Below are 23,006 nucleotides of genomic sequence, written 5' to 3'. Positions count from 1 at the left end.
ACCACCCATTCAGTCAGAGCACATGAGGGGGCAAAGGAAGGAGGAGTGGGCTGCTCCAGGAGCTCCAATGGCTGGACCCTTAGTTAGTGATAGACCACTACGATGGTCCAGGCATGGGCCTACTGGAGGTGAATATTATTATGCTCATGGAGGGCAATACCATCACCCCCAAGAGCCACACACAGAGACCTCCTTTCCCTTCAGGGTCATATAGCCCTCAATTCATGGCCTAAACGATTTCCACAGCACCAGCATCTTTGTCTGGAAACGTTTCTGCCTCCCAACAGAAGGCCTTCACCTATCATAATTTGTAATGTTAGGATTACGATGTTATAATTCTGAATGTTTTATTTCTTTACGCCAGATTGTTTGGATTCTAAAAATAAAAAAGGTGTACATATGACAAAGTATGTATGCCCTTATTTGTATATATATTTTTTATTAAAGTTTTTGTTAACAAAAAAGCCATGTTTTTCATTTTTAGAAAATAAAAAAATACATGTTGCTAGTAAAGGGAGCAAAAAAACACAAAAAAACATAAACACATTATTAATTCAAGGAACAATAACTGGGGGATTCTGCCATGGCGTCTCATCCTATGGAGCTAAGAAACAGGAGGCAAAAAGATCCCGAACCTTAATGACAGAAGACTGTCGTCATGTAGTCGGCACAAATGGATAAAGGAAGGGATTGGGCACATCCTGGACATCTTCAGGACCTGGACCATAACGACACTCATGCATGCGGGTAAAGTTGTGCAACAGCACACATGCCTTGATCCCGCCATTCACATTCTGTTCGCTAAGTTAGAGGACAGACTGGAGCACGCGCCATTCAGCGCACAGGATGACAGAAGCACACTCAACCATTCTGCGAGCATGAGACAGCAAATAATTGAAAACTTACCTCTGGTGATTGAGGCCTCGATGTGGGAACAACTGCATCACATCTCTTGTTAATTGGAAAGCCTCATCAGCAACGAAGACATATGGTGCTGCTTCAGACCTTGAACCTGGAAGAACACATGGAGGTGGGAGAGCAAGGTCATTATTTAGAAGGCATAGACCCATTACCGATGTTTTAAAGATGCGGGAATCACCTGTACTCCCATAGGCCCCAATATCAACAATTCTAAAGAGGAAATTACTGTCAACTACCGCCAATTGTACAACAGAAAAATACTGCTTATAATTGAAATATTGGGACTGCTTATAATTGAGAGTTGGACGGCTTCTTGACCCTGATGTGTTTCCTATCCAAGGCCCGAGGCAGTTTGGAAATTGAGTTTTCAGCAAAAAGCCTCGTGATATCCGCTCCCAGGCAAGTTGTGCCGGCTCCGGCAGCACCACAGAATAGAGTCTGTCCCATATCTGGGCACATATGTTCCAGACAATTCCTGAAATTGTTGACTTGCCCAGGAGGAATTCCAAATGAAGGGCCACAAATGATACACCAGTAGATAGAAACCTATTGGATAAATGTAACAATGCATAATGAGATAGTGTAGGAGGATATTTTAACATAATCAATACCTAATAATAATGCTTAAAATATATCCATAATTAATAAATAGATAAAAAAAACAACCTCTTATTAATACTATATTAGACATTCTTAAACATTGACCATAGTAAGGCAAACATTATATTTTTACAAAATAACACAAGCATACAATTAAGCTATAGTTACTACACTTGGTAACACACACACAGACTTTTCCATCCACTATTGAAAAGCGAGGCCACATAGTGTCACGTGTGTATCAGATGTGACAGACAGTCGTCCTGCAGGTGGTTGCAGGAGATCCCTTCGTTTAGCATTACAGACATCTTCTTAACTGTTTCACTCTAGGACCCAGCGGCTACCTCCTTCCTGCTAATTGACACCCTGGTCTGGGTGTTTAAATAGTTTCACTTTCAGCAGGAAGTTACCTGTGATACTCACATTACTCCTTGTGAATGCTTGGAGCTCTCAGACTGCTATCGTGTTCTGTGGTGCTAGGAGGACGCTTGGAGTTATCTCTCTGAAGTCGACTAACGCTAAGCTACTTTCCACCGTGTTTGTCTACCTTGTTGTCTTTAGTCACTAGTGGGGTTGACTAGTGCTCACCTCCCCCCTTTCCTATACAGGGTCAAGCGCTAGGGAAATACAGGGTTTAGGTTCGCGTGCGGCAATTGGTGAGGAAGGAGGTCTCCACTCCCCCTTTCCCGAGTGTCAGGGCTCCCTTTCCCCATCCCTTCATGTTACACTAGTCTTTCCCACACCTTGAGTGACACATAGATATTTGGACCTGTAATAATGTTAATTAATAGTGAAACCAACAGACTAATTCGTTTTATACCTTAAAAAATTGGCAGTGAACATGTAATAGGCCTGGAGATCAAATTCTTATTTAAAAAAAATTACAACAAAAATACCTTATCGTCATAAGAATAAATACTTATCCCCATGGAGGTATTCTGGTATGATATTCCTGACCTCAGCAACTCCAAAAGATGGTCAAATGTAGATACGCTCATCCGACAATAGTCATAAAACTTTTGAGGATGCAAGCGTAGCTCACAATACAGTCTACTAAACTTACCTTTTGCGGCCCTTTTTGTCAGAAGTGGATGGATCCAGTATGGACGCCGCCTCCTCGGATCAGCTACAGTTGGGTAGGGCTCACCATAGCGCCAAGATAAGACCCAGTGGAAAAGGATACGCTCTGTATCAGGTTGAATTATTATTATTATTTATTATTATAGCGACATTTATTCCATGGCGCTTTACATGTGATAGGGATATACATAGCAAAAACATTTACATAGTCTTAACAAAACGAGTCAGCGACTGGTACAGGAGGAGCGAGGACCCTGCCTGCGAGGGCTCACAGTCTACAAGGGATGGGTGAGGATACAGTAGGTGAGGGTAGAGGAGGTCATGCAGTAACGTGGTGGAGCGGTGGTTACTGCAGGTAGTAGGCTTGTCGGAAGAGGTAGGTCTTCAGGTTTCTTTTGAAGGCTTCCATGGTAGGCGAGAGTCTGATGTGTTGGGGTAGAGTTCCAGAGTAGGGGGGATGCACGGGAGAAATCTTGTATGCGATTGTGGGAAGAGGAGATAAGAGGGGAGTAGAGAAGGAGATCTTATGAGGATCGGAGGTTGCGTGCAGGTAAGTACCGGGAGACTAGATCACAGATGTATGGAGGAGACAGGTTGTGGATGGCTTTGTATGCCATGGTTAGGGTTTTGAACTGAAGTCTCTGGGCAATCGGGAGCCAGTGAAGGGATTGACAGAGAGGAGAGGCCGGGGAATAGCGGGGGTAGTTGTTGCCAAAAATACTTCAAAACCAGGCTACAGCGGTATTATGGGGGAATATCCCAACATGATATATGTGCTCACAGTGTGGGACATGGAAACGAGGCTTTTTATAGGGTTCTACACAAGGATTTCTTAGGCATCTTAGTGAAAATACATGATGAAAATTACAAGGCAGACGGATGCCATTCGCATCGCATACGCTCATATGTGAAAAAGACGGCACAATCACACTACACTCGCAGAGCAATTGAAAGAAAAATAGCGTGACACTCATCCGACTCTCCTGCATTAAAATAAGACGCGAGTGTGACTGCGGCCTAAGAAGGGTTATGATAGGAATCGTTGGAGTCAGAGTCCTGGAAAGTATTGTCAGAGGAATCAAATTCAGAGGAGCTGGAACATGGGATTTGGAGGCAGATTTGTGGTATGAATGGGGTATTAATATTGATTTGGGGGTGTGTAGTGTTCCACTCCATCTACCCCATTCATACACCTGGTTAAGTGTATAGTCATTATTATCGCGTTGGAATTTATTTTTCTTCATAGACATAATGCTGTCTTCCAATTTGGTGATCGTTTGTAGCGTTTTACTTATAAATGCTCCATGTTCTGTGTTAGATTTATATGGCTCCAATGTTAGTTTAATATCATTCATTTATGATTGAACAGCAATTCATTTTTCTCCTCATTGTTAACAATAAGACACATGAGATTTAGAGAACATGTAGTAAGTAAATGGTTCCATTGCTCCACAAATTGCTGGGAATAAATGGTTGTTGGAAGTTTTTTGATCCGTAGTCCTCTAGGGACCATATCTTTATCAATATAATTCCGTAATGTTGTTTTGTCCCACCATGTTTTCATTTCATAAATCATGATTTTTTTTTAAGTTTCCTTAAGTTGTCAAACATGGAATTAGGAGTCTGATGCGACTGTCTGCCATTATCAGCCATAACCGCCACACCATACGCCCTTATGAACCATGGCCTACACCATGGCTGTCTCCTCTCTAGTTTTCCCTATGACCTAAATAATCCTCCTATACTATAAGGCCTCCACACTGTCCGCCTTAATGAGCTATACCCACCACATTGTCTGCCATTATCAGCTATAACCGCCACACCATCCACCCTTATCAACCATGGCCTATACCATGGCTGTCTCCTCTTTAGTTTTCCCTTACACTCTCTATATCTCCACACTGCCCCCCACCATACTAACCTCTCTCCATATTGTGCCATTTCACACTGCCCTCCCTCAATATCCATTCTGTGTCTCTTTTCACACTATGCCCTCATACTGCTCTCTCCAAACTGTATCCCACAGCGCAGGTATAATGTCCCCCACAGCGCAGGTATAATGTCCCCCACAGCTCCCAGTATAATGTCCCCCACAGCTCCCAGTATAATGTCTCCCACAGCTCCCAGTATAATGTCCCCCACAGCTCCCAGTATAATGTCCCCCACAGCTCCCAGTATAATGTCCCCCACAGTCCCTGATATAAAGTGATGTCCTCTACAGCCAGCAATCCTTTATTATAGAGGAAAATGAGATCATTGGGTTTGAAACATAGAGCAACAGGTCATCTGAATATAGAGCTAATTTATAGTGATGTGAGCCTATAGTAACTCCACTAATATCTGGATTTGTATGTAATGCTACCACTAAATGTTCCATCAGAGGAACATAAGGGACAACCTTGCCTCGCCCCATTTTTAATAGAAAATGTGTCCGATAGAAAGATAGAAGGCCGTTTACCCCAACTATCACTTTAGGGTCAGTGTATAAGAATAGAATTTTAGATAACAAGAAGTAACCCAACCCAGTTTGTGGTAGGGCGCTCTTTAAGAAAGTCCAATGCACTGTGTCGAATGCTTTAATGGCGTCAACAGAAACATGGCACATTGGGATCCCCTGGCTTTTTGCATGGGAAATTAACAATGTTTTATTTGTATTATCATGAGCTTCTCTAGCCTTAACAAAGCCAACCTGATCGTTGCCAACAATTGAGGGTAGATAGTGTGAGAGCCGTGTTGCAATTATTTTAGAGAATATTTTGACGTGTACATTAATTATTGATATTGGATAAATATAAGGGCAGGTATTTGGTTCTTTTCCAGGCTTTGATATAACCGTTATATGAGCCTCAAGTGATTGGGGGGCAAAGGGGTCTTCTGAGATATTATTAAACACTTTTGGTAAAAATGGTAATAACAGAGGTGCAAACATCTTATAATAAAATCTATTATTGAATCTATCTGGCCCAGGGCTCTTCCCAATAGGGAATGATTTAATGGCCTCTCATATCTGTTGCTCAATGAAAGCTTTGTCTAGTACCTCCTGCTCGGGGGGCTGTAAGGAAAGTAGGGCAGTGTCCAGAATATATTTGTCAATTTTTGTTTCAAGACTATTAGGTGGCATGTCGTGGTATTGTGCATAAATCTAATATATATAATCGTCTTATCCCGTCTGTCTGTCTGTCCTTCTGTCCAGGAAATCCCGCGTCGCTGATTGGTCCGGCCGCGGCCAATCAGCGACGCGGGATTTCAGAAAAAAGATGGCGGCCGTTAGCGGCTCATCTGCCGCACGGAGGTCAGCGGCGATGCAGCTGGGAGATGACCGGCGACTGCTCGCAGAAGTACCCCGACCGGCGGCGCCGCTGACTTCCATGCGGCTACCGTCGGGAGATCAGCGGCTAGGGCCGCTGATCTCCTGACGGCAAGTGTGAAGGGAGGACCGGGGAGCGGCGCCGCCGGTTGGGATACTTCAGCTGCGAGCAGCCGGTCATCTCCCGGCTGCTCGCAGCGGAAGTACCCGCACAGGCAGCGCCGCTCCTCGGTCCTCACTAATACGGTTCGCTGATTGGTCGCGGCCGCCGGCCCCGACCAATCAGCGATATTGGCGCCAAATTTAAACACCACTCTGCTGATTGGTCGTGGCCGCCAGCCGCGACCAATCAGCCATTTTGGCGCCAAATTTAAACACGCTCACCAGTCCTCACTTACACGGTTTGCTCATTGGTCGTGGCCGGGACCAATCAGCAATATTGGCGCCAAATTTAAATGCCGCTCTGCTGATTGCACCCGGTCGGCCGCATACATATTCTAGAATACCCGATGCGTTAGAATCGGGCCACCATCTAGTATTATATAGTGAGCTATAACAGCAATGAAATGCTTCCTCTATGTCAGTGGGGTTATGAATCTATAGCCGGGTGCCCCTTTTATTCTGGATACGTATGTCCTTTGCATGTGTGGATGTAACCTCCTTGTCAATGAGCGGCCACATTTATCTGTGAATTCATACGAGTATCTTCACATGCGATCTTGGTATTTTATACACGTTTCATCTATTAATGACCTTCGCTCCTTTCTTTTTCCAATCAGACCGTTTTTATTGAACAAAACAAAGAATTACCAACATTTTGCTTTTCTTATAGAAACATTGTGAGAAAAACAATAAAAAGAAAAAAAAACAGTAACAATACGACAACCGGTTTACAATGATATAAATCCCAATATCGCTCTATAGTACAAGGTTTTGGAATAGTAATTTTACATTTGTACATAATTATCTGAAATATTCCTGACTGATTATTTTTTTCCCTATTGGGACATCAAAAGAAAAAGAATATATCTAAGAAGGGACAATTATATGGACTGAGACAATTATTATTCGCTGACACCTTGGGTATAAGGATATAAATTCCTGGTTTACTGTAAGGAAATGGACAAACGGTCCAGTATAGTATTTCTGAGGTTTAAATGGTAAGGCAGTTTCATCATGCTCATATTTGTGAAGGAGTCTATACACTGTGTTCCAAATTATTATGCAAATAATATTTTCTCAGATTTTCCCAAATTACCTATATGAATTGCAGTCATTGTAATTTTCCAGTAAAATAACTATTAGAGTACAATTGAAAGGTTTTTGTACAAACTGCCTATGATAACAGTATTTTTAAAAAAAAATAAAAACTCAAACTGCACTCAAAATGCATGTTCCAAATTATTATGCACAGCAGTTTTCAACCTTTTCATTTTAATAAAGAACAAAAAAATGGTCATTTTTGCAATTATAAGCATTAGCAGGTTATTACACACTGAAATCAAACAGTTTTCAACTCAAAACTTTATTCTAGGTGATGTTACATTTGCACATAGCACCGCTTGTTCGAAAGGAGCTTCTGAACTCTCTCGTCCATTGAATTTGTCAGGTTTTGGATGGTTTCTGCTTCAATTGTTTTGCATGAGGACAGAATACCCTCCCAGAGCTGTTGCTTAGATGTGAACTGCCTCCCATCATAGACACTCCTTTTGATGATGCTCCAGAGGTTCTCAATGGGGTTGAGGTCAGGGGAGTATGGGGGCCACACCATAAGTTTGTCCCCTTTTATGCCCACTCCATCCATCTGGACCATCGAACTGTTTTGTTCACCGATGAGTGCTGTGCAACGCTTGATGGTCCAGATGGATAGAGTGGAGGATGGCTGGTTGATGGACACCCCATGCAAACACGGCTACGGCGCCAACAAGGAGGAGGTGGAGTAATGTTTTGGGCTGGAATCATGGGGAGAGAGATTGTCGGCCCCTTTAGGATCCCTGAAGGGGTAAAGATGAACTCCATAATGTATGTTGAGTTTCTCAAACAGCACTTCCTGCCATGGTTCAAGAAGAAGAACCGTGCATTCCGCAGCAAGATCATTTTCATGCATGATAATGCCCCGTCTCATGCTGCACATAACACATCTGCATATCTGGCTGCTATGGGCATAAAAGGGGACAAACTTATGGTGTGACCCCCATGCTCCCCTGACCTCAACCCCATTGAGAACCTCTGGAGCATCATCAAAAGGAGTGTCTATGATGGCGGGAGGCAGTTCACATCTAAGCAACAGCTCTGGGAGGGTATTCTGTCCTCATGCAAAACAATTAAAGCAGAAACCATCCAAAACCTGACAAATTCAATTGAGTGTTTTATTTTTTTTAAAAATATACTGTTATCATAGGCAGTTTGTACAAAAACCTTTCAATTGTACTCTAATAGTTATTTGACTGGAAAATTACAATGACTGCACTTCATATAGGCAATTTGGTAAAATCTGAGAAAATATTATTTTAATAATAATTTGGAACACAGTGTAGTCTCAAGAAGGTCTGAGACACAGAGTGAGTCTTTCAGTAGATAATCATTTAAGTTCCCACAGTTGAAGCCTTGGTGGAGTCAGGTATAGTCAGATAACAATATACAGGAGCATGATCTGACCATATAGCAGTCCCTATCAGAGATGTAGGTTGCCATGTAAGCAAGTGATGGCAATTTAATGAAAAGTCTCTATGGCAATGCATATTGAGTATAGGAGAATAATACGTATAATCCTTTAGATCTGGATGTTGTATCTTCCATACATCGACCAGTTGAAAAGACCGGAGCAGGTTTAGCAAAGCTTTTGGGTGATTTCGATTGGTGACTCCAGCCCAGGAACGTCTCTAAAGAAGGATCCAAGACAAAATGAAAGTCACCTTCAATGATGATAAGGTCCTACAGAAAATGCTTTAGTTTGTTTAAGTATTGACATCATGTCTTAATTAGGTCACAATTAGGGAGACAGAAGTTTGCCAAAGTCAAAATGTTGGAATAGATGGAGATCTTAAACCCATACACCCTCTCAGTGTCAGACAGTGTTTCTACAATAGTATGCGGCAGTGATCTGTGTCGGCCTATACTCTGCACCTTAGACTTCAAAACAGCATTTGTACTGTGACGCCAAGATGAATAATATCTGTTAGTAAACAGGGTACAGTATATGATCGCCTCTAAAGTGGGTCTCCTGAAGAAGGAGAAAATGAACGTGTTGTTTATTCATATGATAAAACACTTGAGCTCCTTTCTCTCGAACATTAAGTCCTCTGACATTCAATGAACGAGTTTTGAGTTGTGTTGTGTTGTATATGAAAAAAAAGGAGGAGGAGAGAAAGATTAAGAGCAAAGAGGAGGTATAGATGGTAGAGAGTAACGTCTACCTCTCAGTGGCCAAGAGGTATAGATTATGAATATATCGAACACCAGGAAATTACGAAACAAGCAGATCCCAATGCAAGTCCTTAACTGAGGGTTGTCTTTACAGGCGTAAGTCAAACCTTTAGTCCTAGGGTTCCTACTAGGGGGAACCATAGAATATATAGCGAGCAAAGTAATACGGCCTGATATTACAGTAATATAATGTGAACTCAAATTAAATGGCGTTCTAAGATATGAACTGAGACATTCTGTATAGTGGAAGAGTGGCACCTAAAACTCTATTTAGATATATCTTATTATATTCTGAAAGAAATAAGTACGCATCTGCAAACTGTCTCTCTCATCAGGGAAAAGAAGATTCATTTCAGGAGCTCATATGATTGGCAGGTTCCTTTTCCGTCTGGGTGCATCACCATTAAATTCCTGATCCATTGAAAGCCTTCTGTGAGGTGCCGAAACTCTGTGGCAATGGTGGAGAAGGTGGCCAGTCAGATATATGGATTCTGGGAATGTCCAGGACATCACAGAATGGTCTCATGTCGCTTTGATCTTTCAAAGTATACAATGTACCATTTTTTTCGGACTTGCAGCTGGAATGGGTACCACAGGAGTACATCAGACCATTTTCCTAGAGAGTATCAAGTAGTGGTTTCAATACCCTTCTTTGAGCAAGTGCCATTCAGGATAGATCTGTGAGCAATTGTATGCGTTTTCCATTGAAATCACCAGGACCCAAATCCCCTGCTTTCCTCACAACGGCCTCTTTTACATTGAAAAAATGTATGTGACCGATAATGTCCCTTGGACGCTCAGGATCTGGGCCATGATTGCCTAATGTACGGTGCGCCCTGTCGATCTCCAGCTCCTTATCAATAGGGTCACCAAGGATATAATTGAACAATGTCCACAGTGTTGGCATAATCGCTTGTGCATTGATGATTTCAGGATATTATTGTGATTTTCTTGGTCATCAATGATATTAAAGAGACTGTTTATTTGCTGGCTGTGAAGATCCAGTGTTTGTTTCTGAGCATTTTGATGGCCACAACTTGTACGACATCATCCTCTTATCTCTGTACCTTGTCAGTAAGCTGTGATAGGCTAGAAGTGAGGGGACGTATTTCAGTTTTGTACGTGGTCTTCAGCCTTTGTATATATTGCTCTATCTCTTGTTTACTAGGGATAGACGGAATATGAAATACAAATCAATTATGGCTTTCCCCATATTAAAATCCCTGTGGCTGGGGGAGTATATTTCCCTGTGCAGCAAGCACTGCTCAGTATGTGGGCTTTGGTGAGAATACAGGGAGATTTGTGGAGATGTTTTCTTGTGAGGCCTACATTAAGAGAGAGGTTGGTGCAGGACTTACAGGCTTGAGCTATCTGGCATCATGAGGGTTAATACTGCTTCTTTTTCCAAGCTGAGATGAGGCAGTAATGGTTCCAGAGCAGGATGATAAGACTTTCGATAAGAAACACTGCATACCAGACATGCTGACGGAGGTGGAGGACCTCAGATTAACCTCAGATCTCTCGTCTTTCTTTCCCATATCGGACGTCCTGTTTAAGGCTGGAAATTGCTTATAATTCCCCCAGGAACACGGTCTGAAGAGAGTGCTCTCATTGCTATGTCCAGGCCATGTCTTTCCTGTTGATTTTCAATACGTACAGTACGAAGGCGGTGTTGATTGGGAGCAGGATTGTGTGATGTAATAACCTTATGTGAGCCCCAGAAACGCGAGTTGTGACACCAATGGAACGGCGCCACAACGGGAGGTGCGTATGAGTGTTTTTATTTTAAAAAGGCCAAACATGAGGAATGAGAAGGAGTTGTACCAATAGAAGTGGAAAACCTCTTTAAGAAGATACAATTTTTGGTTAGAATTTAAATAGGCTTCTCCCCTGTGTGACTTCTCTGAAGTTTATTAAGAGTTGATTTCTGAGTAAAACATTTCCCACATTAAGAACATGAAAATGGCTTCTCACCTGTGTGAGTACTTTGGTGACTAAGAAGTGAGTATTTCTTCACAAAACATTTTCCACATTCTGAACAGGAAAAAGGCTTCTCCCCTGTGTGGGTTCTCTGGTGTATAACAACATCTGATTTCTGGTTAAAACATTTGCCACATTCTGAACAGGAAAAAAGCTTCTCCCCTGTGTGAATTCTCTGGTGCTTAACCAGATTTGATTTCTGGCTAAAACATTTTCCACATTCTGAACAGGAAAAAGGTTTCTCCCCTGTGTGAGTTCTCTGGTGCTTACCCAAATCTGATTTCTGTTTAAAACATTTTCCACATTCTGAACAGGAAAAAGGCTTCTCCACTGTGTGAGTTCTCTGGTGATTGACCAAATCTGAATTCTGGTTAAAACATTTCCCACACTCTGAACATGAAAAAGGCTTCTCCCCTGTGTGGGTTCTCTGGTGGCTATCAAGAATCGCTTTACGGTTAAAACATTTACCACATTCTGAACAGGAAAAAGGCTTCTCCCCTGTGTGAGTTCTCTGGTGATTGACCAAATCTGATTTCTGGTTAAAACATTTCTCACATTCAAAACAGGAAAAAGGCTTCTCCCCTGTGTGAGTTCTCTGATGTCTGATAAAACTTGATTTTAATGTAAAACATTTTCCACATTCTGAACAAGAAAGTGGCTTCTCTCCTGTGTGGGTTTTCTGGTGGTTATCAAGATGCACTTTCTGGTTAAAACATTTCCCACATTCTGAGCATGAAAAAGGCATCTCCCCTGTGTGAGTTCTCTGGTGACTATCAAGAATCTCTTTACGGTTAAAACATTTCCCACATTCTGAACAGGAAAAAGGTTTCTCCCCTGTGTGAATTCTCTGGTGCTTAACCAAACCTGATTTCTGGTTAAAACATTTTCCACATTCTGAACAGGAAAAAGGCTTCTCCCCTGTGTGAGTTCTCTGGTGGCTATCAAGAATTGCTTTACGGTTAAAACATTTCCCACATTCTGAACAGGAAAAAGGCTTCTCCCCTGTGTGAATTCTCTGGTGCTTAAGCAAATCTGATTTATGGTTAAAACATTTTCCACATTCTGAACAGGAAAAAGGCTTCTCCCCTGTGTGAGTTCTCTGGTGATTGACCAAATCAAATTTCTGTTTAAAACATTTCCCACATTCTGAACAGGAAAAAGGCTTCTCCCCTGTGTGAGTTCTCTGGTGCTTAAGCAAATCTGATTTCTGGTTAAAACATTTCCCACATTCTGAACAGGAAAAAGGCCTCTCCCCTGTGTGAGTTCTCTGGTGATAGACCAAATCTAATTTCTGGTTAAAACATTTCCCACATTCTGAACATGAAAAAGGCTTCTCCCCTGTGTGGGTTCTCTGGTGGCTATCAAGAATCGCTTTACGGTTAAAACATTTACCACATTCTGAACAGGAAAAAGGCTTCTCCCCTGTGTGAGTTCTCTGGTGATTGACCAAATCTGATTTCTGGTTAAAACATTTCTCACATTCAAAACAGGAAAAAGGCTTCTCCCCTGTGTGAGTTCTCTGATGTCTGATAAAACTTGATTTCAATGTAAAACATTTTCCACATTCTGAACAAGTAAATGGCTTCTCTCCTTTGTGGGTTTTCTGGTGGTTATCAAGATGCGCTTTCTGGTTAAAACATTTCCCACATTCTGAGCATGAAAAAGGCGTCTCCCCTGTGTGAGTTCTCTGATGTCTGATAAACCTTGATTTCTCTGTAAAACATTTTCCACATTCTGAACAAGAAAATGGCTTCTTCTTTGTGTGAACTCTCTGGTGATTAACAAGATTTGATTTCTGATTAAAACATTTCCCACACTTGAAACAAAAAAATCTTTTCTCCGCTGTGTGAATGTTTTGATGTATAAGAAAACTATTTCCATATTCTGAACGTGAAAATGGCTTCTTTTCATTAGGAGTAGTTCGTTTTTTAATGCTTATTTTGTGACTTTGATTTCCCTTAGTAGTCGGTAATGAATCAGAAGACAGGATCTGTTTCAAAGGATCAGTTGAAAGATCTTTGCTGTGAAGGGATGATGGTAAATCTGGAGTAATGGCATTCACTTCAATTGTATTCTGTGAGATCTCAAGATCGTCTGATTTAAAAATTGAAGATGTCAGCTGTCCGTCTGATCTCCTGGTACAGTCATCTGCCAAGAATAAAACCAATTATTATTTTTGAATAAAATATTCTTGAATTATATATTTTTTAACATTTCTACTTAAACTGTAAAATAGCAACTCATGTAAAAAATATTGAATTATTCACCAAGAAAATTACAGTTCACAGTGTAATAGAAAACTTCATAGCAAGACCCAGTAGAGCGTGATGTTCAACTGTTTGTTCATTCAGTCTCCCAAATATGGAATAAAAAGCCAAACAATGTTATATAGGCAAAAATAATACCAATAAAAATTTCTACTCATCTCACAAAAAACAAGTCCCCACTCAGGTCCATCATTTGTCAGTGGAAAAACAGAGTTTTTCACATGATTAGTGGCTCAAAGGCTCTTGAAAAGCAACGTTGTTTCTAAAAACCAATCCAGCAATATTCGCTCTCCCAAAGTCAAATCTCCCCCTCTCTTCTGAGCCTTGCAGGGTGCCTTGGCATTACTATAGCGAAAAGAACCCACTTAATTTACAGTGTGTGTCTCCTGGAGCACAATCTGGGCACTATGTGTTGGGCAATAAAATGGCATATTTGTAATTTTCACTTTGAAACATCTACTGTGTGCTAATTTTCGGAAAGTGACTGTGGAGTCAAAGTAGTGACAACTTCTTAAGATTAATTCATTGAGGGTCATAATTTTCAAAATGGAGTCAATATATGGGAATTTCTACTGCTCTGATTTTCTGACATTTTGTATGGTGTGGTGTGTCCCATATCCTCTGAGACCTGCTCCTGCGACGTCTGCTTCTGTCACCAGGTGCTGTCCTATTTATTCTGCAGGCGGCGCTGGTGATTGAGAAGACGTCGGGACCAAAAGTTCTGGGCGGCACAGGCTCTGTCCAGCCACTTAGATTAGTTTGCATGGAGCCAGTAGTACCATTCAGTCTGGCGGTATGGGTGTGTGTGCTGTTCAGCTGAAGTAATCTGCTCCCTACTTCTGGCAATTGGAAACACCGCACCCTACTAAAGCTGGAAGCATATTGCCGGAAGCTGCCAGATCCAGCCTTGTTCTCCTCTGGTTCAGGCCTCTGTGATCAGCTCCCGGCTTGTGCATTTGGTTCCTGTTGTGACCTCGGCCCGTTTACTGACTATTTTTGCGTATTCTGATTTTGTACTTTCTCTGCCCTCCTGGTTATGGCTACCGGACTATTCTTCTTCCCATATCACAGAACAGAACAGCAAGTAACACTATGGCCCAAGCCTAGGAGTATCTGCGTAAGTCCAGATCCATAAGGAAGGATTAAAGGGTAATGGGCAAAACTGTGACTATAGATAATAACACTGACTGAAATGATCAAGCTGAACAGTCTTCTTCAGTAAAAAAAACCTTTAGTCTGTAACTGTAACTACTAGGTAGTTAAAGACTCACATAGGTGAGGCAGGCCGATCCAACGCCAAATAAACTATCATACAGAATGAACATGTAAAAAAAATATAACAATAAAAATATGTGTTACATCCCCAACACCAATGTATGTACGAAGGGAGAAATCCAACACTAAACCGGAGATGCACTCATTTATGGTGGACCATTGGAGCCACTAGGAGTCCTGACCATAAGAGTAGAGAAAGTATTAGTGCCCCCATTTCAGGAGAGATTGTGCAGGAATCTGAATTCTTTAGGATTGAAAACATAATGTAATTTATGACGTTGAGTGAATCCATGAAACCAGGGCTCGAGCCATGCCACCACATCTCCTGCAGGCGTGAATAGATGTATATTACAGCCATCAGCCACGCACAGCTTAGAGACATATCATGGCACAGGTGTAATGTTATTTATGTAGTTTTATCCCAATCCTGCTTGAAGTTATTCAGTTTTAAAAGAAATTAAAAAGTCAGAATAAAGGGAAACTTTGTACAGAAATTCACAATTGGCCCTCACTGCACATTTAATATTGTCGATCATAAAAGTGAAGTTTGGCCAGAAAGACTGGACCTGGTCTTGTAGGGACCATATGAGCACATTCAGCCGCACAGAAAGGAGAGAAGGTAGATTCATCCAATAAGATATCAGGGATCTAGGAAGCCAACAGCATCATTACCCTCCTCTTTCTCTTACAGGCCCATCAGAATATTTTCCTTCAAGTGATTTTCTCACTTGTCAGCACATTCTACGTACGCTGTCATTTGGCTTTGTAGTTTACAGATCTGGGAATGTAACGGTCAGCGTCTACTAATCCCAGGGGGTAGGTGGATCCCCAGGTTGCAAGTTCTCTAGAAAAGGAGTTTTCAATGCCCAAATTCATTTGAACAGTTTTGGGTGGAGAAGAATGTTGTGGTCTAGAGGTAAAATGGTGATCACTCGAATGTGATACGGCCGGACTACACCACCGATAAAGCAGCCACAGCCGGTGACTGAGAAGAATCTGTGACTTCTCTGCATTTAGTGGTCACTACTCACCTGGGTAGTCATATGTAGCAATCTCCTCTTTACACTGCTCATCACCCCTCACATATGTCTCTGTAGTATTAATATGGGTCAGATCTTCACCCTGAAACAAATATTATAAAAGTCACAGACAGATGGAGAAGTCCCATCTATGATCAGCTCTAATCCTGTCATCTCCACCGTTCTCATTACACAAGTATAAAATATATAATACTGGTGGATAAAACAAGACTGAGCACAAGACCTTCACAGCCGTCTACACATCATAGGGGAGATCTCATGACACCTTCTCTCCATCTACCTGATGATCCTGAGGAACATTGGGATCTTCTTGTTTACAGTCCTGTGGAAGAAGAGGACGGGGACATCTCTCTGGTGTTGTCCTCTTACTGGATGGATCTGGAGGAAACACATACAGGACTGAATTCATTCTTTACATACAGATAATTATAGGCCGTGTGTATTTAGTCCTATTACCTGGTGATGTGAGGGGCTGGGGAACCTCCATCATGATGTCCTTGTACAGATATTTCTGTCCTTCTAAATACTCCCACTCCTCCATGGAGAAATAGACGGCGACATCCTGACACCTTATAGGAACCTGACACATACAATGATACCGTCATCCCCCGATCCCTCCATAGCATTACTGTATAATGTCCCAGCATTCCCAGCAGTGTCACCTCTCCAGTCAGCAGCTCAATCATCTTGTAGGTGAGTTCTAGGATCTTCTGGTCATTGATGTCCTCATGTATCAGGTGGTGAGGTGGAAGCTCCGTGATTGGGCTCAGGGGTCTTCCCCATCCCTCAGACACAGGGTCCTGACAGCACTCACTAGAGGTCTTCTTCACTACTGTGTAATCCTGGTTATGGAGAGACACATTAATAAATCTCACTACAGACATTTCCAGAGTCCTCACCTCTCCAGTTCTGTCCATCTGTTATTCCCATAGATAAGAATGATGTAACGTGACGTCATCAGAATCTCTCACCTCTCCAGTAAGCCGGAAGAGGATCTCTACGGTGAGGTGCATTATCCGCTCCGCCATCTTGTCTCTATCCATATCCATCCTTGATAGGTGATTCAGAAAAATTCTCTTATATAGAAGATCTTCACTGAGAGGATCTGATATTGTAGAGACCTGAATGAGAAGAAGATGAGCCGATATAACATCATAAAGAATTCTGTGTAATAATACAATTACTGGAGACAATACGGGAAATATATCAGGAGATAGAATGTGTAGATGTTGTGTTCTCTAGTTTTTATGGACTGGAACATAAGTTGAATTGCTGACTTAGACATCTCCTCCATACTTCCAATCACTGGCTAAGTTGGCCACTGCTTCAGTAAGAATCACCCAGAAACCCAAGCAGCAATGGTATTTTTATTATTTTACAACATTCTGCTTTTGTCCCTGACGTAGTAATAAAACCTTTATATTTTAGGCCCCAGACAACAAGCAGTTTCATCCTCGGAGTCTGCAGCTGAATACGTTTCTTATAGACTCATCTTCCATAACGCTAATTCTCGTCATATACATTACACATGGCATGAGAAATAACAACTTCATGATGAGGACGACATCTTCATCTTCTAATACGGCTCTAGAAACAGATATGGCCAGAGTCCGTCACTGACTACATCATCAGCGACCGTCTGTATGAATGTTTCCCATCTTTCCCAGGTTGTAATCTTTTATCACGTTAGATCTCATTTATAAGAGCGTGTGTGTAAGAACAAGACAGTTATTTGATGCTAATGTCTCCATGTACAGTGGTTTTTTCCTGGATATTATGTTTCCTTTAGCATTTTCCTGTAGGCTTCCATATATCACATGAAAAACACCAAAAAAAGAAAACCAAGTGTTAAAACATAAAATAAAATTGGGGATGGCGGCACTGTGGGAACATTATACTGTATGTGGGGGGATGGTGGTAATTTGGGAATATTATATTGTATGTGGGGAGATGGTGGGACTGTGACAACATTATACTGTATGTGGGGGGATGGCGGTACTGTGAGAACATTATACAGTATGTGGGAAGATGGCGGTACTGTGAGAACATTATACAGTGTGGGGAAATAGAGGTACTATGAGAGCATTATATTGAGAGGCTTAATGACCGCAGTGGCTCCTGCGACCGACCCCTACTTCAGCTGGATGTGTTCTTGGACTGACATTAAGCTGAAGTGCCACAATACACGCTGCTGACCAATCAGAGGCCAGCAGCTGACATCGGCATGTACGCCATTAGGGGGCGCATGGAAGTAACATCATGCTCTCCTGTCGCTTGCAGCTGAAGTCAGCGGCAGCTCCAGAAAAAAGACACCGAGTGGCGAGGGAGCAGAGGGAAGGTGAGTACAATGTTTTGTTTTCTTTAAATCAGCGAGTACACAGTGCCCTTGGCCATAATACTACATGTAAGAGTGTGGGCTGTGCATTATACTACATGTACGGACTATTGGCTGTGCATTATACTACATGTAAGAGTGTGGGCTGTGCATTATACTACATGTATGAGTATGGGCTGTGCATTATACTACATGTACGGACTATTGGCTGTGCATTATACTACATGTAAGAGTGTGGGCTGTGCATTATACTACATGTATGAGTATGGGCTGTGCATTATACTACATGTAAGAGTATGGGCTGTGCATTATACTACATGGATGACTGTGGGCTGTGCATTATACAATATGTACGGACTATGGGCTGTGCATTATACTGCATGTACGAACCATGGGCTGTGTATTATGCTACTTGTACGGACCATGGGCTGTGCATTATGCTACATTTATGGACTATGGGCTGTGCATTATACTACATGTATGGACTATGGGCTGTGCATTATACTGCATGTATGGACTATGGGCTGTGAATTATACAACCCCTGGCAAAAATTATGGAATCACCGGGCTCGGAGGATGTTCATTCAGTTGTTTAGATTTGTGCCATGTCTGTGATCAGCTTTTTTTCAACAACATTAAAGTCATTTCAAATGGCAACTCTATGGCTTTAAGAAACACTAAAAGAAATCAAGAAAAAAAATGTTGTACTCAGTAAGGGTAATTTTTTTCCAACCAAGCAGAGGGAAAAAATTATGGAATCACTCTGTAAATTTTCATTTCCAAAACTAACACCTGCATCAAATTAGATCTGCTCGGGGCGTGGCCTGGCTATGGAGGAGTGAAGTCGCAGGGTTGTTTGCTCCCGTCCCTGGCCCAGCTTCGGGGCATGCCTACCACATCAAATCGAGCCAAAATACTGCCAATGCCAGCAAAAAAGAAACGGAACATAACACAGATCAGTGTGAGTACCCAGCGGGCCTCTCCAACCAACATTACATGCTATCTGAGAAGCACTGCACCTGCTTCTCCTGCACAAGCGGGATCTAAGATGGCGTCGGCGGGCCCTGTACAGTGCTCCTCGGCTCCTGCATCGGAGCCTCTGAGCCCACGTGGTAAACGCTCCCCCACATCAAGATCAACAGACCAGGCGATACCTTCGTCGGCGGAGGACTCTCAGGCGTGGGAGAACACGGGAGGCCTCACCGTCGCAGCTACGGAGGACTCCCCCCAGTCCAAGATGGCGGACCCTGGTTTCGCGCCTCCGGGATTCAGGTGCGTGGTGGGGGATAGCTCCGTGCTCCAACCCCCGGACACTTCAGACTCAGCAGAGCTTACCTCTGCTGCAGGTCCGGACTTACAGAGACCCCAATGGTCCACTGATGACCAGAGATCCCCTGAGAGAGGCTCCTTCCCCACATTATTACGCTCTCCCTCTCCTGGCTGCTCAGAGGAGAGCCAACAGGATGATTTATCTCAGCATGAGGCAGTGTGGAAAGATCTCAAAGCTCGAATACGAGCTATCCCAACCAGGGAGGACATGGAGTCCTATATGTTCAGACTGGAGTCCTCCTACAGAGCTGAAACTGCTGCCATTAGAGGGGACATGCAAGAGTTAACAGAAAAAGTGTCTGCTGCTGAGTCACACACAGCATCCATCGCCCAACAAGTTAAATCCCATGAACAAACTTTGTCCTCCCACTCATACCAACTGGAATACCTAACAGATTTGATAGACGATATTGAGAACAGAGAAAGGCGCAATAATATTAGGATTAGAGGACTTCCAGAGACAATTGAACACCATAAATTGGATGAGACACTACGCCATTTGTTCAACTCTATTCTGGGTTGGCTCTTAGAGAGTGAGTTGGAGTTAGACAGGGCCCATAGATCCCTGGGTCCCAGACCCTCTGACATGTCAAAACATCGAGATGTGATTTGCCGGGTTCATAAATACAAAATCAAAGAAAGCATCTTAATAAAGGCCAGAAAAATGAATTCTATTCTATATCAAGATCATCCTGTACAACTCATGTCTGATCTATCACGTCACACACTTCAAAAGAGGAGGACTTTAAGACCTCTATTAGAGGTTTTGAGACAGCAGAACATATTATATTCTTGGGGTTTCCCTTTCCGCCTACAAGTCCGCCATTCTGGGGTTTTACATGTGGTACGCTGCCCTGGAGACATCCCGGCTTTTGTTAAGGGCTTGGGGATCCCCCACGTATCTATATCATCAGAGGATTGGCCAAGTCTCCCAGGAGGCCCCAAGTCGGATCTCAATCCTCAATCACAAAAAGTGACAAGAAACAAAGCCAGAGAAGAATCTAGAAGAGAGATCAATAGGAAACACGTTCCGCATCCCCCAGATTGAAACGTCTCTCACAAAAAGGACCTGTGGTCAATTCTCTAGCCCTCAGTGCTAGTCAAGCTGGTGAAAGACATTAGAATGTTATGTTCCTCTAAAATGTTGGTGAAAGACATTAGAATGTTATGTTCCTCTAAAATGTTCTCAACGTAGAATATAGTTGATATTTTGAATACCTCACGTATGTGACTGGTTATCAGTGACAAAACTGATTGTACTATGTCAATAGTATTCAGTTCTTGGGAGGTACAGATATTATCTCACAAGGTTATGTGATATATTGATTTGAGATTTAATATAGTGATAAGCAGATGTTAATCTATGACAGTTTTTGGCTGCCTTTATATCAAAGTTTTAGTACAAAAGGTTTGGCCTGTTGTTTGGGCTTGGGGGGGGACGGCTCCTCGGTAGAAAGCCCATTCTCTCAAGGGGTTTACACACTGCTGGCATGTGTAAAATAGACTCATCTCCCCTCATCAGATTGTTTTCTTTATTCTAATTTTATTTTTGTTCCCCTTTTGCTTTCTCGTCCCTTTCCCCCACCCCTTTTTTTTTTTTTTTTTTCTCTCTACATATTTTGTACCTTTTTTCTTAATTTTCGTCTCCTATCTCACCCCACCCCCTTCCTCACCCTTGGTAATCATGTCATCTTTTAAAGTAGGTTCATTGAATGTAAGAGGCTTTAATGTCCCACAGAAACGTTCTCAAATTTTATACTCTATGCACAAACAAAAAGTTCAGGTTCTTATGTTACAAGAGACGCATTTTAAAATGGGGCATGTGCCTGTTCTTGGTGATAGGTATTATTCTCGATGGTTTCACAGCACTAATATGGATTCACGCTCTAAGGGTGTATCCATAGCCATACACAAATCGTTGGCTTACACTTTCATGGATTCTCTCATTGATGATCAAGGCAGATATGTGTTTTTAAAACTTAAAATAGCGGAATCAATATATACAATAGCAAATTGGTACCTCCCTAACAAAGATCAGATCCCCACGTGTAGGTCCTTTTTAACATTCCTCTCTGAATTTGCAGAAGGTATTCTGATTGCAGGTGGAGACTTTAACTTCACATGGAATCCCGCGCTAGATTCATCCTCAGGAAGGGGTGTTGTCCCTTCGAGAAGGCTCCGATCACTGAAGCGGGCCATCCACGCCCTCAGATTGACAGACGTTTGGCGAATCTTAAATCCTCAGGGTAAGGATTACACATATTTTTCTCCTGCGCATGGTTCATATAGTCGCATTGATTTCTTCCTGTTGAGTCATCACGCTCTTTCTTTAAACCCATCTGCCACAATAGGCGACATGTTGTGGTCTGATCATGCTCCAATTTTTCTATCCCTATCTATTCCTTCCTCTGTCCGACGCTCGTGGACATGGAAAATGAATGATCACCTTCTCAAGGATAGTATCTGCATGACAGAATTAAAAGATTCTATTGATTCTTTTATGCAAATTCACAAAACAGATCAGACCTCAACTCCTCTGCAATGGGAAACTCTAAAATGTGTCATGAGAGGCGTGTTGATTAAACATGGTTCAAGACTCAAAAAAGAATGAACACAGAGGGTGAATGACCTGTTGAGACAGATACACATATTGGAGATATCGCACAAACATACATTGTCACCTAATACACTTGCAGAACTATCAAAAAAAAGGAATGATCTTAAGATCTTGTTTGAGCAAAAATATATAAGACACAGGGAGCAAACTAAAAGTTTTTTTTATGAATCGTCGGATAAATGTGGACGGGCACTCTCAAGATTGCTTCATCCTCGTTCTGCGGCAACATACGTTCCATATATCAAGAAACAGAATGGGGAGGATGCCCATAACCCTACAGAAATTATCGAGACATTTCGCTCATACTATGAGAAGTTATATAAAGGGCAATATTCTGATCTCTCTCCCTGTGACCTAACTGCCCGAATTAAAGAGTATATACAGGATACTTCTTTACCATCTTTAGATAGCCAGGTCTCTGGGGAACTGGAAAAAGACATCACGGAGGAGGAGGTCAATCTTGCTATTCAATCTACACCATCTGGTAAAAGTCCTGGCCCAGACGGATTTACCCCAGCATTCTATAAGTCCCTTAAAACTCAACTATCCCCTATTATGCATAAAACATTTAACTCACTAAATGATAAGACGTGTTTCGTCCCCCAATCAGTGGAAGCTCATATTAGTATCCTTCCTAAACAGGGTAAAGATCTTACAAATACGGCTAATTATAGACCCATATCATTAATAAACGTAGACATTAAAATACTCTCCAAAATTCTAGCAGAAAGACTGGCCCCATTGTTACCCTCCCTTATAAACACAGATCAAGTGGGATTTATTCAGGGCCGAGAGGCAAGAGATAACACCATTAAGACCATGTTGCTAA

General features: G+C 42.1%; 1 protein-coding gene across 1 annotated transcript; it reads right to left on the bottom strand.

Moving 5' to 3' along the window:
• Window positions 1–9,433: 9,433 nt before the first annotated feature.
• LOC141214181 (uncharacterized) lies at window positions 9,434–16,909 on the bottom strand. The gene is made up of 6 exons (XM_073665400.1): window positions 16,868–16,909; window positions 16,559–16,738; window positions 16,353–16,476; window positions 16,177–16,274; window positions 15,888–15,978; window positions 9,434–13,462 (listed from the first exon to the last, which is right to left on the bottom strand). Exons 1-6 carry the CDS (start codon window positions 16,907–16,909, stop codon window positions 11,283–11,285), a joined length of 2,715 nt encoding a protein of 904 aa, XP_073521501.1. The 3' UTR covers window positions 9,434–11,282.
• Window positions 16,910–23,006: the final 6,097 nt, after the last annotated feature.

This window comes from Phyllobates terribilis, unplaced genomic scaffold, assembly GCF_046119375.1.
Source record: "Phyllobates terribilis strain yellow unplaced genomic scaffold, ASM4611937v1 Scaffold_216__1_contigs__length_3321164, whole genome shotgun sequence".
Taxonomy (NCBI): Eukaryota; Metazoa; Chordata; class Amphibia; order Anura; family Dendrobatidae; genus Phyllobates; species Phyllobates terribilis.
This window is presented reverse-complemented; position numbering and strand designations above follow the sequence as displayed.

Bases quoted from the DNA above. Each gene is read 5' to 3' on its own strand.
- LOC141214181 (XM_073665400.1), bottom strand. From the start codon at position 16,909: ATGCACCTCACCGTAGAGATCCTCTTCCGGCTTACTGGAGAG. The intron at 16,739-16,867 runs GTGAGAGATTCT...CTCCATAACCAG, and splicing joins TCTTCCGGCTTACTGGAGAG to GATTACACAGTAGTGAAGAA. The intron at 16,477-16,558 runs GTGACACTGCTG...TGTATGTGTCAG, and splicing joins TTGAGCTGCTGACTGGAGAG to GTTCCTATAAGGTGTCAGGA.